Genomic DNA, 21,421 nt, shown 5'->3' with positions numbered 1-21,421 from the left:
ATTCTTACGAAATCAGGCATGTATTACACATCTCTATGGTTAGGTTAAAAAAATTGAAAAAACGCTTCAAACATCCTAGTGTATATAAGAGTTCATAGGATTACGATTAGGAGGATTGCATCTCTCTCTCTCATATATATATATATATATATATATATATGCGATGAGTACTGTGTGCTGTGGTAAAACTCATTGCATAAGATTTTGTTTGCCCCCAAAGAAAATTTTAGACCCTTTTTTCCGATGAGGAATCCTCACCGAAGCGAGGGAAAACTCTAGGTAGGGTCCCACGACTATCCTGCTTTCCGTGGGCAACCTCTGAAAGCTACGAACCCTCGTGAACCAGCGAGGTTCAATCCGAGGTCTTCAACTCAACACCTTCACAACCTCCCCGCGGGCCACATGAGCGACACCGCGGTGGTAAAACTTTAGACTTGTTACTGCAATTTAACCAAGGGTTCCTGTCCATAATACATCAACTTTTCTGTGCAAAAATGCTGCTAGTATTTCAAAGCACACACACTGTTTAATAGATAACACATTTAGAGACAGATTTTTAAATGTAAATTAATTGTTTAGAGACCAAAAGGTCAAATACCCAATCGAGGAGATTGCCGTAGTCGTGGTGTGAAGGGCAAAAGTAGGCAGCTTTTGACTGTTCAATTGCTTTCTTTTATTTCTTTGTGGTTCATAGAAGGATAACTTTGAAGCTTTGTGGGAAAATGGGGGTTCCTTCCTTGGATTGAGGTTTCAAATTTGACCACGTCGACATCCAAGAAAGATGACATAATTAAAGACTTTTTAGAACGTTCCCTCCAAACCCCCTCAGCTTCTCTTCTCCTACACCAACCACAAAAGCACGGCCACAAACCACACAGCCCTTCCCTCCCTCCTTTGGGAGCACTACTCAATCCATCTATTCCTCATTAATAATTAGATAATAGAAATGAGAAAATCAAAAGAAAATTTTACATTGTAAATTAATGCCACATATTGAAATGAAATAACCATTCACGTGTGGGTGCAGGAGTCCTTTGAGAAATCTTGTGACCATGAAAGGAAGAAAACGGAAAATTATTGCAGGATGGCCGACTGAAAACATCCAACCTCGTGAAATTTTCTAATCCCTTTTTCTTTTTTTTTACTGGTAAAGGATGTATAAAAGTCGAAGAAACACATCAATAAATTTTGAAAAAATATTTTACTGCGTGAATTTTGGCACTGATTTTCAGGCTTACATTAGTGGCCAGAAAGCTGCTCCTCTGCACCATGCACAGCCACTACTTCACTTTCAATAATACACAAGAGGCACCATCAACCAAAATCTCTCTCTCTCTCTCTCTCTCTCTCTCTCTCTCTCTCTCTCTCTCTCTCTCTCTCCGGCTTAGAATAAAGGTAGAAAAAGAGGGCGGGCCTTTGCTTTGCTTTCGGGAACATGGCAATCCCTGTCTAATAACTGTTTCAGCCGTTCATAGACGTTTATGTTACTTGACAATTGGGTGGATATCATCTTTTCTTCTTCTTTTTTCATTTATCTCTTTTTTTTGTATACAAATCTCTTTGGTTAAATGTTCAATCAATCAATACTTCTCCAAACTCTTCTTCAAGTTTCCTGCCACGGAACTAGAACTGCCTCAAGAATATCCTTCAAGCACCGGCCGGCCGGAAAAGGGAAGTTCTTTACCAACCAAACCAATGATACTTTGCAGCCTTTGACTAGAGTCCACGAGAAACCTGACCCACTTTCCTCTCCCACGAGCTCCTCCTTGTTTCTTCTTCTTCTTGCCTCCCTCCCTCTCCTTCACAATCCCAAGAGAATGTAATAGACGAGTGTAATTGGTAAAGCAATCAGCATCCCGAATATGACCCTGCACCCATTTCACAAATCCAAGAAAGAAGCCAATCAAGTCAAGATTTTGATACTACAACAGTGCTCTGCACCAAAGAAAGTAAACATTCATGTCATGGTTTTTGGTGGATTACGCTGTACTCAAAATCGCAGGATGGACGTTGTATTCTTTGGCAAACACGAATGGAACAATGCCTTGAGGTAGCGCGGCCTATGCAAGAAACAAATTGAAATCCATAAATTCACAGATATATATATATATGGGTAAACATTCGATACTAATGCATCTAAAAAATTAATGAGCAGAAGTCACTCTTTTTTTCAAAACTTTTCAATCTTTTGTAGTTCAAATGTTACTGATGTCATCTACATGGTTTGTTTAGTAAGAAACTTTTTTTGAATCATGTGATTATGATAAGTAATTCTGTTTTTAAAGGGGGTTTAAAAATTAATGGCCCACAATGTGCCATAATTTCATAACTCATACATCAGAAAAGCTGGCACGATCCAAGGCTTGTTCCTTGGCTAACAAACCATGTTAAACACGTCTATGTAGTTAGATTAAGTCTATACAACTTACACGTATAGTTTTCAGCTCATTAATTTCTAAACTTCATTTAGTAGCAAATTTTTTCCTTTTATTTATATAATATATATATATATATAGAGAGAGAGAGAGAGACATAGAGAGAGAGAGGGGGTAGTGACTTTTTTCCTGTTGTTTCTTGTAAGCACCTGAACAATTGCAACGTGGAGAAGAACGCCACGGAGGCCAACAGCAATCGAAGCAACAGCCATCACAGCAGGGCCTGTAAGGAACCTAACAGCCATAGCAAATGCAGCAACAGAGTTCCCGCACGCGATGATCTTGGGTTGCAGAGCCATAAAAAGGCCTGACAGACACAAGTAACCCATCATGAAAAAAGAAAAAAAAAAGGGAAACCTCAATACATGCTTCATGTCGAAAACAGACCCCAAGAAAAAGCTGAACCACAATGAAATATTTCATATCATCACATACCCAAACTAAACATGGCCATCCCAAGGCCAGCATCTGACAGTATAGAGATGGATTTCTCTATTATTTTAGGCATTGACACATGCCACCTGTTCACAAACATAGAAAAAATTTGAATCAAGTAAAATCCAGTTCCAATTTGGCAAAGACTACCACTATACTTAGTTCCAATTTAACAAAGCGAAAAACTGTTAGAATTTGGAAAACATTGGAAGGATGGATTTGAATTACCTAAAGGCAATAAGTGACCAGGTAAGACCAATGAGACTAGAGTAAGTGTTAGGATTTCGAATGAGTTTCCGCCACACCATTATCAAAATGAGCCTAGTCATCACGCTGGCGGGTGGCATCTGCTTGTTGATCCTCGAGTCATCCCCTTCCGGCTTGGGGTGGAGCTCAGCAGTGGAGCTCGACCCGAATTTGGCAAATCCTGGACCGTCCTTCTCCATAGCCAGTGCTTCTTCTCCTTCTCCCATTCCTCCCTTGAACCTGAAGTTCTCAACTGCAAAATCCTCCGGATCTGCTCATAAGAAAAACCAACTACCAATGATTAAATTCTTCTTGAAAGAAGAGGAGGAGCAGTAAAAGATTCACTACCGCCACCTTTGGTAGCACCGTTTGGCGGGTGGTGGTCAGAGACTAACATGCGGATCTCCTTAGCACCACGATCGCCCCTGCCGGATTGCTGCTCGGCACCGCCGAAATCTGGCCCGCCGAACACATGTAGGCCGCTGACTTCCGATACCGGTGAGGCGCTCGAGCTCCAAACGAACATATGCAGTTCCTTGGAGTCATGGTTGGGCTTGCTCCTCTGCGGAGATCTAGCCTGCTGCTGGTCCGAGATCCCCTTCTTCTGAACCTTCCCCGCCGAGCTCGAAATCTCCACGTTTGGCGCGGGATAGGCCGCAACTTGGCCGTTGTTATTGCCGGAATTGGTGTCCGGGATCAAGGGAGGTAAGCTCCTCCCGGCGTAGCCATAATTGTTCCCGGCCGAGAAGCCAAAATGTGCGGAATTCACGTTGTGCTGCTCGTCGAAGTTGGACGGTCGCGGCGTCGGCCCCCGGGAGGACTGCAGGGAGTACATGTCCGTCTGGCCGAAATTGGAGTGGCGGCCGAGATGTGCACCACCACCCATCATGGAGTAGAAGTCGGCGTTGTTGAAGTTGGACCCCCGGGGGGTCGGGTTCCGGGAGGAATTGAGGCTGTAGATCTCTGCGCCTGTGAGGTTCGACGGCCTGGGCGTCATCGACGGCATGGATCCGAGGCCCATGGACCTACGGGACGAGATCACCGACCGCGACGACGTCGACTTCCGGACGGTGACGTGCAGCTTGCCGTCGTCGCCGACCTCGGCCTCCGTCTGCAGGAACTCCCGGCCGTCCAGCGAGACGACATCGGAGTCGACCTTGAATGAGACGATGGAGGCGGCGGTTTCGGGGAACTGCTCCATGATGAGCATCTTGGCGCCTCGGTACTCGAAGAGGAAGAGGAGGAGGGTGTACCAGATGATGCACTGCAACACCACCACCTGCACCATGAGGCTGCCGGAGTACCCGCCGTACATGGCGATCAGCAGCGGGATCCCCATCACTAGCGTGTTCGGTAGGGTCGAGAGGGAGAAGATGGTGATCATCCAGTCGAGGCTGCCCCGTCGGGAAAGGTTGGTCCAGAGCGAGAGCGACACCAAGATGATGATCTTCTGCAGCGTGTCCGCTGCTATGAACCTAAAGTTCATGGAGTAGGGATCGTTGGTGGAGATGAAGTGGAAGGAGAGCAGCGGCACGGCGAAGATCGCCACGAACCGGTTGATGCCGGAGCACTGGTCCGGAGAGAAGATCTTCCACCACTTCACGGAGCCGTAGGCCAGGAACATAGCTACGTACAGCGGCACCACCGCCGTTAGGACGGTGTACAGATCTTTCCCTGTGATCATCTTCAAACTTCAAAGTTCAGAAACTGAAAACAGATCTAGAGAGGGACACAGAAAGTGGGGAGGAGGATTAAAGTATTAGAGCTTCTGCTTGTTGCTACTACAGAATGTACACACGCCCCACAAACAGTAGAATTTTAGAGAGAGTGTGTGTGTGTGTGTCCTCCCCAAGTGTACACATCTATAGATGGTATGATTCAATTTAAGTCTTCATGGCTACACCTAACAGATAAGGAACAAGGAGGTGAGAAAGAAGAGGAGGTGGAAAGAAAGCAAAGTTTTTAATAGGAATTTATAGTTTTATGGTCTGGTTTAGCTTGGGGTGGATATGAGTCCATGGGAAGAGTGAGTAAGAAGAGAGATCAGAGAGAGAGTGTGTGTGTGGTTCTTTGTTGGGGTTGAAGAGGATGGGATCAAGTGCCGTAAACTTTAGTCCTGGGCATTGGGGTGGAAGAATTTATAGGGGATGGTTGGAGGGTTGGGGAAAGTAACCAACCTTGAGGTTAGGTTAGGTTTTTCTTTTTTAACCTGGTGGGGGTGGATCGCGTCAGGGCAACCCGTGACGTGGGTTGGTCGATGTAGAGGGTAAAGGCCGGCACGAGGGTGGGGCCCATGGGCAGGAAGGATTTCTGAGTGGCCGATTGCAACCCGGGTCCACCGTCGACGACTCTGCCGAGTATTATATGACGTGTTAGTGGTCCTTCCTTGGTTGATTAAGAGGTAGTTGTGTAGGGCTGCCCTTCACAAGTTGGGGTATCCTTTTGGAGGACTGCCCTTTCACTACTCATTCCTCTGCTTTGCTTTTCATTGTTTTATAACTTAGATTAGTATCAATTTCAGGCTTTTCGTGTGTACTTTGTCGTGTTTTTGCTTGACCTTCCAGGTGGATTTGGCGAGAGAGTGAGTCTGATATCCATCGTTTCTGCGCTTAAATCAATGTGATTATAAACAAGCAAGAGATTCACTGTTCACTATTTAAACCTAAAGCAATCGATGGGTCTTGGTGTTGGTGGCCCCTCTTTCTCTCTCTAGATTTCTTTCTCTCTCTATTTCTACGGACCACGTGCAGGCTTATGCTCTCTGTTTTCAGAGCAACCTGGCTAGCACATTGGCTTGTGGGTCAGCATGCACACGTGCATGGCAGGGGGAGTACGAGCCCAGCTGGTTTTGTTGCATTTTTGGTTAACTGGATGGAAAGGATAGACCATATCTTTGGTTCGTATCCTTACACTTTAAGGCGTCGTGCTGTAAAAGTGTGATCGATGCTAGAATCTATCCGGGTCTGACCCTCACTTGGTTGGGACCACTGGGACAGTCTGGTTTGAATTATAATTTTAAGAGTGTGTTCGATTGCTCGTATCTCAAACTTGCGAGTTCCTTGCTAATTAAGGTAGTACTCGGCCAAATCACTTTATCCCAGCATCCAACTAGCTAGGGAGGTAAACGGATCAGATCCTGATCAGCTAAACACAGAGAGAAATCTGATCCAGAACGAGTCAGAACAGCTAAAAAATCATAAAAATGGCATACTGGATCCTGTCCGTTCTCACTCCTACATCCAACCCTTCTTTCTCCTTCCCAATGACTAGATGCGTGGCAGCAAGTGATTTACCTTGTGTACGTGGTCCGTTCACTAGATCCTCTCTTCAGGATTTGCCTCGACCATGGTGTCTACATCAAAATTTCAAATAAAATTATGAATTTCAAATTCTGATTTTTAACAAAAAAAAATTATTAAATCTGAAGCATTCAAATGCACCCTAATAGACTTGCCAACTTCTAACTATCTTTCTATAAACTTAGTGCACGTTTGGAAGAGAGAAAAACCTTTCATAGGAAAAGAAAGTGTTGCCTATGAGGGTTTTTAATATGAAAAGTTTTTCAAAAGAAAGTTTTTCGTTTGTTTGTGTAGCGTGAGAAAACAGAGTAGAAAAATGTGAAAAAATGAAAGAGGGGAGGAGGAGGGTGGTGGATAGTGATGAGATGGTGAGTGGTGATGGTGGTGGGTAGTGGTGAGATGGATGGTGCATGGTGGTAATCATGAGATGGTGGGTGGTGGTGGTAGTTGTGAGATGTGATGAGATGGATGGTGAGCAGTGTAAAAATAATTTTTCTCTTGGTAGAAAACATCATGGAAGAATGTTTCTTATCAAAAAATATAATTTTTTGAAAAAAGTCTTTCTCGTTTAGAAGGGTCAAAAAATTCTTACAGATTTTTCATTTTGCATCACTTTTCTTACATTTTTCTCGCATTCAAAGGTGCCCTTAAGAAAGCTGCATCCTAGACAGCCATCTTGAAGGCCAGCTAAGACGATAGGACCTTAAAACCCAGGTCTATATATGTTGGGTTTCAACATATGCAACGGGTAGCGTAGCGCCCATGAGAGTCGAGCCCCGACTGTCAGCCCAGGCTCACTCACTTAACCGAGTATTTTGAGAACTTGGACCTTGATGCCGCTAAAATATTTGTGGCTCAAATAATCAAATATTTCTCTCTTTTTTCAACACAGAAAGCTGGGGTTTGGCAGACCCCAACCAGTTATACAACTATGCCATAGGGATTCGAACTTGCAACCCAACACAAGGGGAGCCTCCCCCCTTCCACCCACATTAGTAATCAAATATGTTTATCTTAACAATTAAGCATCAAATAATTGAAGAAGGGCACTTTGGGCATCTCACCTTTGTTGCTCTCATCTCTCGCCCAATTGACTCAAATACACACATCTCATTACCACCTCGATCATCGTTATCAAGACACGTCCTTTTCTTATTTATGTCCATGGGAAGGTTGAAGAAAATGATCGAGAACGTTAACCCTCGGAAGTAGCCCAAATGGCAGCGGGTTTCCAAAGTTTTTGGTGGGCCTCACAAAAATACTTGTGAGCCGTTGAAACTCTAGATGAACGGCATATAGATCAATTGAAATGAACAGGCGTCATGGTGCTTCACAACTTGCTTTTACGGGATTGCTGCAGTGCGCCGCATGTATTGGTATGCACAATATCCCATAAATCTCAATTTTCAATACAAATAGGTGAAAACAAACACCCTAGAAATGTTATCTGGGTTTTCCTTTTCTAATCTTTTTCAATCCAGCTATGGTTTTCCTGTAACTCTAGTTTTTGCCAAAAGATAATACAAGTTAGCATTGGTGTGCATGTAGCTTCATTGGGCTTTGATAGGATTCAGTACAAACGGGGGCTCTGCTTGTCTTGTAGGAGCAGCTAGTGCACGTCACCTTGTGTTGGGATGTCGCAGGTTCAAAACCCAATGGTACAGTTGTATAACTGTTCCTTTCAAACAAAAAAAGGATTCAGTGCCATTTTTAACTTAATGCATTGTTTGGGATACAAGGGGCAACACCAAGTTTTTGAGAAACTTAATATTACCTTAAAACCAAGCTTTTAGTTTTATTCTTGTTCGACTGATCAACAAAAAAACAGTGAAACCTGGTTTTTGGTCATCAAAAATTTAAAAAACAAAAGATTGTTTTTTTTTTGGCCCAGCCATTATCATTATGATGGGGGAGGATGGCAAAGTATCTCAGAATGGCCAATCATCTTAATCATCAAATTTTGGAAACTACAACAGATTAGACCATATATACAGCATCAGATCGATCCATACCTTAGGCTAGGGGGCTTGTGCTAAGAGCCCATGTTGTTTAAATCATAGTTCCCTTAATTTGGGACTATACCAAAATTTGAATATTTGCTACTCTCTCTCTTACTTTTTTGTTCTTGGGAAGCAGCATCTTGCACTATGATATACCATGCTTCGCATTGAAAACAAGAAAAAGGGGGAGCTACGAGCCAACGAACCAATAGAACCAGCACAGTAGATAATGCAAGAAGAGACACGAAACGCTCCTTTCATGGTCAAAATTTGTGTTCTTCGAAGCCTCTCTCTCTCTCTCTCTCTAGCATGTTAGGAATTGGTCTATTGTGGTGTGGAGCTGTGCCTTGTCTCCCTAACCCCACCCCACAGGCCGCACCGCATGGACCCCTGGCTCAAGCACGATGCCACTGCCCCCCTTTGTTGGCGTCCCCAACCCGGAGTCGCCCCTTCCCCAAGTTGCCTTCAACCTACCCTACATGCCGACAACTATCCCCCCCCCTCAAATTGGTCCTATATTTGCCCTTTATTATGACACCACTCAAATGCCCCCCATTAATTAATGGGGTACCCAATTCCCCAAACTTCTAACACAGCCATTGTTAACCATTGGTTTCTTGACATGTGTCCTCAGCCTCATCCAAACTCGAGAGCTAAGCCTAGGCGAAGTTTGTTTTGGTTGCATCTCTATAGTGCTCATCGCCACATTAGTGCTTAATTTATTCACAGTGGATCTCCTTTTTTTAGTCATTTCAGGATCTAGTTCTCTTTTGTCACGCAAAGAACATTCTCTAGTGCCACTAAAATGTTGCTTACTCCATTACATTTTCTAGATGAAATATTTTCTTCTCTTTTTTTTTATAAACAAAGCTGGGCTTAGGCAGACCCCCACCAGTTATACAACTCATACCATTGGGTTTTGAACTTGCAACGTCCTAACGCAAGGTAACGTGCACTCACAGCTCCCACCAAACAAGTGGAGCCTCCGTTGGTAAATATATTTCTTTTTTTTAATAATGCCCAAACAAGCATTTTTTTTTATGAAATGCTTGGCTTGTGTGCAAGTATGGCAAAAGGCTAATTTGAGTTCATGATATACACTGCCAAGGTAGAGAGGGCATCGTGGTTTCTGTTTTAGTAAGTTTGCCAACACTGCAACACTGCACCACCGAGGTGGTATCTAAGCTCAAGGCCCAGGTTAGAATCCCTCGCACATGGGGCTTAATTAAGAGATATCTGGTAGGGGTCTGCCTAACCTCAGCTTGCCTATCAAAAAAAAAAAGTTTGCCAACACTGTAATCATCTATTGCCATATATCTTTCTTGGATCTTTATCCGATTCTCTCACGTCTTTTTCTTCATTTTTGAACAGGATGTTAAAGTTTAGTCCCTACAAGAATCAACCTTCAAGTGGGTTTCCTTTTACGTCACCATAAATCTTTTCTTTTAATTAATTAAATGAAAGGCACTCTCTCTCTGACCTTGTTACATGCAGGGATAATATTTGCTGCACAGCACCATTACGTCATAATAAATGGAAAGCACCATCTTTTTCACCTTTTTTCCGTAGATCAGAAGTACTGATGTGATCTACAAGGTTTGTTTTAGTAAAAAATGGCTTTGGATTCTGTGATGATGATGTGTAAGCAGGTCTTGATTGCTTGAAAAAAACAATGGCCTGCATTGTAAATTTCATTATACAGCTCAAAAAATCATATTTTTATACAGAAAAATATGTTTCAAGGTGTTATTTCTAGCAAACATATCATGTTAAAGGCATCCATGTGGTTGGATTAGTCAGTGCAGCTCACACCTATGATTTCTAGCTGGATAAATTTTGAAGTCATGGTGCCATGTATATATATATGTATTGTGTGTGTGTGTGTGTGTGAGAGAGAGAGAGAGAGAGAATCTAACTTTAGATCATTTATCTTAATGTTAGTAGGATTCAAATTATCAAAAACCTCAAGGACAATTATGTATTAAAATGTTTAGTTACTTTGAGTTAGATTAAGTGTTCTGTTTTGGCTAAAAAATATTAAACATTTTTTTCAAAAAATAACAAAATATCTTTTAATTCTAATCTGAAAAATAAAAGTGACTCATTTTGACCCTAAAATATAAAAAAAATACTGTCATTTGAGGAAGTTAAACCTTGTAGCTTGACTTTGTTGGATGCTTCACCTAAGGTGAAGGTGGTCATTGATGTCCATGAACAAGTAGTAACTAGCCTAGTTGGGTCTCGCTTTGACAAGACTGATAACTGTCAGTGGGTCTTTCAAATTATTAAGACCATCATTCTTCAAGAATGGGGGTGCCGAATACTGAAGTACAAGTTTGTGAAGCCTAGGCCAACTTTTTCTCCATCCTTGAGTCTAGGGATGCACACCAGCCGGGCTCCAGCCGAGCAACCAATCCAATGTACAGGCTCAGGTTCGGCTCGTGCCGAGTATCAGGCCGAGAGGGTCAATACCGGCACTAAGAAGACCACGATTGTAAGAATCAATATACCATGCCGACGTGTTTATAAGCATGGTATATTGATTCATGGTCATTTCCATTTGCTGTCCCTTCGTGTTTTGGATAATTAGGGAAAACTACCTCACTAGTTCACTGTGTCGATGGAGCTTTATATAATTCTTAGTGATGCAAATGTGTCGGATCCAGTATTGGAGTTTTATGATTTTTGGTTGTTCCAACCTGATCAGGATTTGACTCTCCCATGTATTTAACTGTTCTGGATCAGATCCATTTGCATCCCTAATAATACTCCAAGTCCCCTTTGCCCACCAAGGAGGAATACACTCATTTTCAGTCTCACAGCAAGGGACTCACACTCATAGGTTTGGACCTCTTGATGTCTTTTCAGCTGTAGGGTGGCATTCACAAGTCACCCTTATAAGATGGGCAGAGCTCTAGTGGGCAGTAAACCACTCTCTTAATGAAACTAACAAGCTAGTTGATTTTTTTCTTTTAAATTGATAACGGAGTGTTGAAAGGATAAACCAGAGTTACCAAAAACTTATTAGATAGGTGGGAAGCTTGATTCAGAAATGCAATACTCCTCACTTCTGAAACTTGATGAGAACCTTGATTCCCTAATGCTTCTCCTATGCTTTTCATGAGCTTTATTTATTCTTATATATATTCTCTTACTCAACTTTTTATGTGTTTTCTCTCTCACTCTTCTCACTTACTTCCACGAGCTTTCTCTAAATTGGTAGTCATATTTTTTAGATTTTGTTAAAAATTTATTTCTTACATAAAAAAATCATGAAATTTAATATTAGTTATTTTTATTTTAATTTTTATTTATATTTCATTTTGATTCCCATTCAATTCTTATATATTTTTATTTCTCGCTTCACACTTCCTATACATTTTAAAATGCATCGCTTCTCGCTTCTGCTTCTCGTATCATTTTTCGCTTCCGCTTTCTAGTCTGGCAATCTTGGGATAAATCACCAAACTGGTTTCCTCCAAAATTTTGACATGATTAGCTCTTTTTGTAACTGATTCTTGTTGTAATTGGTAGTCTGCTTAACCCTGGCTTGCCTATCTCCTCAAAAGAAGAAGAAGCTAAAACTACTCTAAACAGTAACTTGTATCACATACTCTGCATTTGTACCTGTCCCATGCATATGCACGTAGCAGGAAGGCTAAAGTGCTTATATGGAGCAAACAAGACTTTACCAAATCATTAATGCATTTCCTCCCTATAAATATTAAACGTCAGCACCGTGCTACTCCCCCCCCCCCCCCAGGTAAGACTTCTAAAAATGGAGGACATGAATAGACCATCACTACGGATCCTTGGTTAGTACTTAACAGGACACTTTAGGACAGAGTAGGAATCAAGCGTCACTAGAAACGTTAGTATGTGCTTTCTAACAACTACAAACAATATCCTTTTGGCAGAGGCCCTCATTTTCAATTTGCTTACAAAACAGCAGTCTCTATACCACTGTTGATTTTTTGGCATGAGGGCCCCACACTATAGGAGAGACCTGAACAAACCGATGACATTATCAAAGAAAACTCCCCTAGGGATATATCTGCTACAATCAATTATACCTATAATTTAGTTGGGATCTTACTAATCAAGTCGTTTTGACCCAATTTAACCTTGTAGATGTGTTCGGTGCAGTTGATTTATTGGGAATTAACCCTTTGATCATATTTTTTCAATGAAAAAAAAAGTCTTTTTTTTTTTTTGCATTGGTAAATTTTGATGCATTGGATCATGTTAAACCACCTATTTTTGCGAGAAAAACTATATACTCGGGCGATCTAAAAACTGATTCCTACTAAACGGAGAATGTTTAACACATTTATGAGATTAGATTTAATGAAAATTAAATGCCAAAAAAAAATGGGGTTTGCTAAATTGATTGTAGGTACAATCGAGTCTAGCAAATATTAACATATCATTTTAGATAATGCACATCTTAAAATGAAAGATGGTAAAGCGAACCAGACAGATATTAAGATGGAGACTGCTTTTTCTATCAAGTTTGGACCTACAATTTTTATCTTTTCTTTTCACAATGGATGCGCACTTAAAAGATATGGGGGCTTATCCTCGTAAGGTTGGTTTAGTTTTTTGTTGGTACTTGTTTGTAGCATTCTATATATGCAGGTGATATGTTTGTGGTCCATACCCAAATCTCAGTTTTGAGGGGATGAGCCTTCTTTTATCTGCTTTTTTCCCTTTTCTCTTTTTGCTACGCAGGCTGGGTTTGACGATTAGTCCAATGGATCATTGATGAGAACAAAAGAGACGATCCAGTGAAAGATAGTCTCTGGGTAAAAAGTAAAGCCTCAATGCTAATGCATATGGCCACATCAGCACATGGGGACACCAATAATCTAATGCTAGGAATATTTATTAAAAAAAAAGGTCTAGTGATAGGAACAATGTGACAGTAGCTTGGTATTCTAGATAGCTCATAATCACATGGGTAACTAAGATTTCATTTAGGGAGCGTTTGGAAGTGGGAAAAAGATGTATGAAAAATTATATAAAGTCAAAAAATCATACAGTTTTTTTTATCTTTCCAAACGATCAAAAATTTCTCTCTAAAAGAGTTTTTCTAAAAATTATATTTTTTTATAGAAAACATTCTTTTAAAGAGGGAGGCGAAAGAATGTTTTCTACTAAGAGAAAATGGTGAGGTCCACTCCATGTTAGGGATGCACACCGAATCGAGTTGGCTCGGGCTCGGCTCAGGCTCATCTACTTCCTAAATTAGCTGAGCTTGAACCGGTGTATTAAGGTCAAACGAGCTATAAAGCTGAGCTTGAATGACCTATCGAGCCCGATAAGGTTTGGTTAATTGAAAACCCCATATATATAATATCTTTGCAAGAAAATCAGAATTGCATTGTTACTTTAATGGGCAGGTGCATTTTTTGGCTGAGAAGTTTTAGCATGTATAGATTTTTTCAATAATAATAATCAAAGAATATGTTTTGGCTTAATGTTAGGTTCATTGATTATTGTTAAGGAGGTCAAAGAATCAAATCCTTTCTCCTCAAATTTTTTTTTAATAAATTTTGTTCAAGCTCTGCTCGGCTCATGCTCGGAACAACTCCTTAAAAACTCGGCTCCGAGCTCGAGCCGAGCTTGGACAAAGTGATTTTGAACCGAGCCACCACCATCCCTCTCACCACCCACCACCATCATCAAACCATCCATTGATGGGCACCTTTTATGAGCTGCCAGATCCAGCCACTCAACACCCATTCTCGACCTCAGTCGTCTCTCCTGCTGCCTTTGTTCTTTTCCCTCTCCCCTATCTCCTTTCCTCACGGTTTGCACCTCTGATGATGGCTTGACCTCCATCTAGCGAACCCACAAACTCCAACACATCGCCCCACCCTTCTCGACTGCACCACCTCTGGCAACCCAGCAAATCCCCTCTCGTTTGTCCTCTCTTAGTCTCTCCCATCTGATTTGATCTGGCGACCTTACAAAGCCTATCATGTGCTTAGCACCCCAAACATTCACCCTACCACACCACAAGGTGTCGGGTGTCACACGCAGCCATTGCGAGCAAGAAGCGAGAAGGGAAGACGTAAAGAGGAGGGGTCAGGTCATTAGAGAGTTTTTCTCGTGCACACAAACAAGTGAAAATGTTTCATATCAAAACTTTTCACACAATTTTCTCACTTTCTATCAGAATTTTCTCACTTTCAAACGTGCCCTTAAGCATGAATATCTATATGTCAATAATGTTATGGATGTGTGACTGCCCTTTTATTTTTTTATAGAGAATTGAAGGTGGATGCCTTTTTTCATGTATGCTTCAACTCTTTCACAAGGTCTTGATGCAATTATATGTCACGTATATGCCATTGGCTCATGGACCTTATATGAGTCTCCTTTCCAAGTTCGAAGAAAAGGATGTGCACGTGCACCTCCCCCCGCACGTCCTCTGAGTGGGTGGCCAACACGTCACGTTAGATACTTTTCCTTAGGTTATTAAACTCCAGCCAAACAAGATCATGTGAAGTCAGTGTCAGCCTTCTTTTTTCATTAGATGAAAGATATGAAGCCAAATCAAACCCTGACCATGGTACTTCAAAAGAGGAACTAAAAAATCCATAATGCAACCAATATGGCTTTTTGAATGTATGAAATAATGCTCTATAACCAGCTGAAGGCATTATTTGAATACCATGGATCTAAAATCCATGTACTGAACCTGATATGGGGCTCACACCAAGATCCAAGGGAAACCAACTTTGATTATCATATCCCTCCCAAAGTGGGCACTGTAGATTTGTATTTCAATAGAGATTCATGTATATCTTGCTTGATGGAAAAGGAGGACGTGGGGTTTCGCTTGTCTGGTAAGAGCAGCTAGTGCACGTCACCTTGTGTTGGGACGTTGCAAGTTCAAAACCCCAAATCACTTTTCACAAGGATCATGAGGTCTTGTGGGATGAACTATTGGACGATGAAGATGTCAAATCACCTTCTTAAAGTGATTTGATAGATCACCTGATCTGATCTCGATTAATCCAATTCCTTTCACTTTTCTTTTTCTTTATAATTGGAGAAAAAACATGTAAAAAACTTCAGGTCCTTTGGCCAATGAGGAAGTACGCCTTATGGCAAGGGACACAGTCTCCCTTCAGTTTCAAACTCGTGGTATCCCTTGATGTCTGTTTGCAAGGAAATTGGAATCCAAACGAAAGAATCACGTTTTTTTTATTCAATTCCTGGAAATAAGTTCCCTCTAATTCTCTGAATCCAATCACACCCTAAGGGTGGTGACATGGGACAAACACAGGATCATCTCTACTCTCTAACGTACTAAAGTAAGTCACGCCTCACTGAGCCGTACTTCAGAAGTCCAAATCTTGGAATAAGATGTCCTGCGATATTTGCTTGTATCATGGTGTGACCTTGTGAACAGTATGGTACCATGAAAAGGAGTGGTGTGGAAATTGCAGGCATCCTTCCTTGCCCCTCCACTAGTCTTAATTAATCTAGGTTCCTATGCCACCTGGGTGATGTTACTTGTTGGTTGAAGTTAATTTCATTGTTATCCATTTGTACTCACCAAAACCATGTCCACATGACTACCACTGTGATGGCAAAAAAGAAAAAAAAATTTGTTTGCTTTTTTGACCGAGAAAGCTGGGGTTAGGCAGACTCCTACCAGTTATACAACCAAACCATAGAGATTCGAACTTGCAACATCCCAACACAAGCTGACATGCACTAACTGCTCCTGCCAGATTTTCATCATTGATTCACCAGCAAGGATTTTAAGAATGAGACATTATCATTAATACCATGCTACTTGCAAAATGTATGGTGATGACCGACCTGAGAAATTGCTGCCTTGTTTCATCAATTTACTCCTTTTTCTTCCAAGACCATAAGAAATTTACCAGCATTTCACAGTCTTTTTGTTTATGGTGATAGAGAGCAAGACATTTGATGGTCATAGACTCGCACCTATGATGTGTGTGTTGGTGCATGCTTGGCTGGTGGGCATTCCTAGCCTACTATAGGTAGGTATGTCATGCAAGTTTGAGCAGTGGGCATGTAAGTGGATATTATTGCATGTGAAGGTCCATATAATATTTGCAGATCCCCACACATGAAAGCCCACGTGACTTCGACGCATGTGCCGCAGGTTGGAGAGGGATGGCCAAAGGACATCCATAGGTGCATGCTCTTGGCATTAGTTATGGCAAGGACTGACAATTGTTCGTAAAAAGTGGATTTGACCCGATAATAATCAAATCTGGACCCACATGAACTAGGGTGGGCCTGCATCGAATTTTCTGATCCTGGTCTCTCTCTCTCGGAATATAGTGCTCTCTTAACGGTAATTTGCTCTCTCTCTCTCTCTCTCTCTCTCTCTCTCTCTCTCTCTCTCTCTCTCTCTCTCTCTCTACGTGTCCCCAAATGTTTGAACCCCTCGCCTCTCACCTTCTTGCCCTAACTCCGGCGTTCTCCGGTGCCGGCGAGCTTCCTTAAGCCACATAGGTTTCTTCTGGAGAGGCTTCTTCTCGTCAGCGGCTGCGGGGCTCTCTAGGTTGGGATGGATCGCGTGAAGGGCAGGTCGAGCGGTAGCAGAGGAAGGGGCTAGGGTTTCGGGGGGTCTGGAAGCGGGAGTCTTGGCCTTGCGAGGAGGATTTCGTCTCTCCGTCGGCGGAGGGCTCACGAACTCCATCAGATCGAACGTACGCACCCGCTCGTCTCTGTGTGGGAAGGTCCTTCCCCCTTTTGTTCTTCAGTGATCCTCCTTCCCATCTTCCCTCTCCATCCCGAGTTTGATCAGTCGACCACCTCCGGGGACGAGCACCGACAATGAGAAACTCGCCGGAGATGAACTCCCTCTTCTGCTTTGTTGAGCACCTTGCCATCGCCTGCTCTGCCTGATTCCTCTCTCTCACCGAATCCAGTCGTGGGCGGCCTTGCTGCTCGCACTCTTGTCGGTGCCAGCTTGCCGATGACTCTGCCTTCCCCCACCCCCGTTTGCCCGCCGGTAATCGGAGCCCATCTATCTCTCTCTCATGACCTCTCGACCTCCGATCTGGATTGACCGGACGACCCCTTTTTTTGCCTTGTCTCGCCCATCGTGAACCTGTCCCCTGCTCGATAGCCTCTCCCCTCCCTCCCCGGGCATTCTCTGTGGTGTTGAGGCTAGTTGATTGACCACTCTCGGTGGTGTTGAGGAACCGGAGTCCCCTAGCCCCATTGGAGGTCCGATTGCCGGGTGTAGGGGCATCGACAGCAATCCAGCGGTGCGGTGGCGGGTGAGTTGGTGTTTGAGGCATCGTCAGCTCTCAGCGATGCACGACGGGAGGTGGAGTACGTGCTGGAGGCCGTCTGGAAGGGGAACTCGGCGGTGGCCGTCCGCGACACCGACACCATGGTCCTCGGCATCTAGAAGTAGTCATCCGCCAAGCTCTAAGTCTCCCGAGTGTAAGGGGTTTCGGCCATCGGCGTCAAGGATTCCGACCTCCATCGCCAATCCTACGGTGGGACACATGCCTCCCTCATCCCTCTTCTTCTGGGGCTTAGGAGCCTCCAACTCCCTGCAGGCCAACCAACTTGCTCTATCCTCTATCTTAGAGGCTTTGAACGATTGGGGACTCGCGTTCGCCCTTCGCCGCCAAGGTGCTTCTGTTGCTCTCCCTTTCCGCTTATCTTTTCGTGTGTTTTTCTCTCTATCAGAGGCCTTCGCGTCCTGTCTTGCCGCTGGTTCACTGCTGGCTCGTGATGTCGGGAGATTTCTTAGAGCTGTCAGGGTGGAATCCCTTCAGGCATGCTCCGTTGGCACCACTCTTCGAGCTCCGTTTTTCTTTCGTCGGCCGCCCAGCTCGATCGACGGTCGGGGCTGGCAGGAGGTGAAAGCTACCTGACAGCGGTCTTTCTTCAAAAAGCTTTCGCGCTCTTGTCTTTCACAGGCGAAGCCGGGTGACTGGTGGTGCGCGGGTTGCCTTTCACTCAACTTTCGCAGGCGTCGTACTTGCCTCCATTGCGCCTCGTTGTTCAGGTCTCGGCGGCACCCAGTGTTGAGGCACTCGTGGGCAGTAGTCCCTCCTCCCTCCCTCAGACGAGCCTCTTCGCGAGGTATGCACCACCCTCGCATAGCCTCTTTCGCGCCTTGGGTTCAGATCGGTATCTTGGAAGATCCTTCGTTGTCATTTTTGGGATTCAAGATCGGCTCCGTTTGGGTGCCGATGCGACCGTATATGGCTGCTCTGATATCTTTCGCAGGGAAGCGTTTCAATCTAAACCATCTTTGTCGTGATCGTACAAGTGGCTCGCCTGCCATCTTGGGTCGGGACAGTTTCTGCTCTGCTGTGTCGGGCCCGCCTGTCCTTGGTGCTGCCTTTGTCTCTGCGGGTTCCGCGTCCGGTGTCTTCTGTTGCCAGGGAGTGCTTGCGACATGCTCGGGGGTGCAGGCGGCTTGCTCGGGGATGCCTGCGATTTATCCGTCCTTTTCTCCTCGGCGTAGATCGGGGATGCAGGTCGCGTGCTCTGGGGTGCCTTCGATTTATTCTCCTTTTTCGGTTCGACGCAGGTACTTTTTCTCTTCTTTCGCTCTTTTTAATGTGCGAGGAGTTGTTATGGCCAGAGGTGAGGCAAGCAGGCTCTCCCCAATTCAATTATCGAGATCTCGCCTCTCCTTGTCTTGGTGGTCGTGCTGGCCACTCGGTTTTCAAGCCGTACAAAGATCGGTGGATAGCGTGGGTCCCTTTAGCGACGTGGCGAGGTCGTCTGGGGTGAGCAGGGATTCTCTTTGTCCGCTGTCGTCATCTTGCTCTCCTTCGGGGGCGTTGGGGTTCGGGCTACGGCGGCTTCCTGACGGTGTTTGTGTCTCTGTGTCGGCAGGGGGCGTTTGCAGCCTCGGGGTGCGAATCTGCTAGCACCATCATCATCATCATTTGTAGTATCTTCCTTTCTGGGCTCGCTGTTCGAAGCGGGGCGGGTTTTCAGGTGGAATGGCGGGTGTGACGAGGCATCTTGGCCTCGGTCAGGAAGATGTTGGCTGTCGTGGCTTCTCGGGTGGTCTGAGTCTTGGGCTATGTTGTTGCGGATCCTTTTGGTGGATCCTTTCTTCGAGCTTGATAGGGATCGGGGACCGTCAGGTGTCGCCTTGGCGTCTAAGGATTCTCTCTGCCTCTCGGCAGCTGCAACATCCTCTTTTTCGTTTGCTTCGACCTATGGGGCATCTGAGTTTGGGCCTTTCTCGCGTAAGATGTCTCATCTCTCGGAGGTCTTTCTCCTTGCTCGGGCCCACAGGTCGCCTATTATCGGAGTCCCGATCCGACAGTGTTTTTTCTTCAAGCTGGTTGATGGCCTTTCAGTCTTGGTTTCGTCTTTCTCAACAAAGTGCATCGTCTGCCCGATTCGCCTGGTCTCCATCAGTTTGGTAAGTGCCCCTCTGTTAGCCGTGTTTTGCAGGGCTCCGTTGGCATTGAACTCCTCCTCTTTCATCCGGGAGGGCGACTTCGCAGGCCTGGAGGGCTCCCCAAACTTGGTCTTTCCGTCAATTGCGGGTTCGTCATCTATGAGTGGTCAACTCTCATCCTTTTTGGGTCTGTCTATGGACGATGCAGCTCGGCGGCTCAAGCTTGCGCTTTCCCAAGCCCAGCTCCTCAACGTCGATTCTGTTATGTGTGAGTCCTTAGCCGCGATCGCAGATCGTTTACCGACCTTAGTCGCGGATGTTGGGCGTATCTCGTTCATCAACACCCCATCTCCTTCGGTCGAGGGGTTATCTCCTCCTGGGTGGGGTGGTCTCCCTATTAGGACACGTCGTCGACCTTCGCTATCTCCATCCGGCGAGTCTGGGGTCTCTCCTAGGCGGTCTGTGAGGATCCGCACTCCTCGAGTATTTCCAGACTTTCAGTTATGAAGATCTTGTGTTGGAATATTCGGGGACTGAATTGCCCCACCAAACGTCTTTTCCTGGCGAGTTGGATCCGTCAAGAAAAGCCCGATCTTATTGCTCTTTATGAAACGAAGATGGCAGATATCTTGAGCTCCGTCATCTCCGAAATCTGGCGTGGTGCAGATTCCTTCTTTAAGCCTGCGACTCAATATGCGGGAGGCATCCTCATCCTCGAGAAGCATTCTCTAGCCTTTCAACAGGTGGACGAAGGTACGTTTTCCATATCCATCACTCTTCCCTTACCTACTCAGACTATTCCAGCTGTGGTCACTATGGTGTATGGTCCCCACCGTCAAAGCCGTCGGGAGGAGTTTTGGTTGGACTTAAATAGGGTAATTACTTCATTCGGGGACCAACATATTATCATGAGAGATTTCAACTGCCTTATGTCTCCTATCGATTCTAGCTTTCCAGTTAATTTCTCGGCTTCAATGAGGGGCTTCCAAAACTTTATTCAGATGAACCGGTTGTACCACGTTCCCCATGTTGGTGAAGTTTTCTCGTGGTCCAATCGATGATCTACACCGTGCTTCCGTCTGCTAGACAGGGTGCTTGTTTCGTCAGAGCTGTTGAGTTCTATTAATGACATCTCTTGTTGTCTTCTGCCACCATCTGTCTCATACCATAGTCAGATGGTTATCCGATGGGGTCAAGGCTTCACCGGCGATAGATCCTTTAGATTTGAGCAATGGTGGCTTAAGGAGGCGGTCTTCGAGTCGTTAGTCCATCAATCTTGAAGTAGACCTTGCTTTGCAGTCCGGGCGGCTACAAGATGCATGGTTAAGCTTTTTCGTCTATCCCGCGATATCAAATCTTGGCTTATCTCCAATAGAATAAGTAAATTCCAAAATCTGGGGGATTGGGAGCGAGAGCTGACTTCTATCAATCAGTCTCTCTTGGATACGTCCTATATGAATGCATCAGATATTGAATGTCTCAATGCTAGATCGGCCGAGCTGACTCTTCTAGTGCAATTGTGGCATCTAAAGGATGAAATTCGTTGGAAGCAACGGTCAAGGGTGAATTGGCTTAAAGCGGGTGACGAGAATATAAGGTTCTTTCATTCTTTAGCATCTC

General features: G+C 44.3%; 1 protein-coding gene across 2 annotated transcripts; it reads right to left on the bottom strand.

Moving 5' to 3' along the window:
- Positions 1-1,390: 1,390 nt before the first annotated feature.
- Positions 1,391-5,229, bottom strand: LOC149816107 (auxin efflux carrier component 4-like). Of its 2 annotated transcripts, none has more exons than XM_089987133.1 (6): positions 3,471-5,229; positions 3,099-3,387; positions 2,871-2,956; positions 2,585-2,742; positions 1,984-2,060; positions 1,391-1,868 (listed from the first exon to the last, which is right to left on the bottom strand). In XM_089987133.1, exons 1-6 carry the CDS (start codon positions 4,798-4,800, stop codon positions 1,802-1,804), a joined length of 2,007 nt encoding a protein of 668 aa, XP_089843259.1. In that variant the 5' UTR covers positions 4,801-5,229; the 3' UTR covers positions 1,391-1,801. The 2 variants fall into 2 exon arrangements, with proteins under 2 accessions (XP_089843259.1, XP_089843258.1); XM_089987132.1 differs by having other exon boundaries at positions 3,465-5,209.
- Positions 5,230-21,421: the final 16,192 nt, after the last annotated feature.

The sequence above is a fragment of the Nuphar pumila genome, chromosome 14, assembly GCF_984573655.1.
Source record: "Nuphar pumila chromosome 14, dmNupPumi1.hap1.1, whole genome shotgun sequence".
Classification (NCBI taxonomy): Eukaryota; Viridiplantae; Streptophyta; class Magnoliopsida; order Nymphaeales; family Nymphaeaceae; genus Nuphar; species Nuphar pumila.
Note: the sequence above shows the minus strand (reverse complement) of the source record. Positions and strands in the feature narration are given on the sequence as shown.

Coding starts and splice junctions, on each gene's coding strand:
- LOC149816107 (XM_089987132.1), bottom strand. CDS start 4,800: ATGATCACAGGGAAAGATCTGTACACCGTCCTAACGGCGGTGGTGCCG. Junction 3,388..3,464: donor CGGTGCTACCAAAGGTGGCG/GTAGTGAATCTT, acceptor TCTTATGAGCAG/ATCCGGAGGATTTTGCAGTT. Junction 1,869..1,983: donor CCTGCGATTTTGAGTACAGC/GTAATCCACCAA, acceptor AAATGGGTGCAG/GGTCATATTCGGGATGCTGA.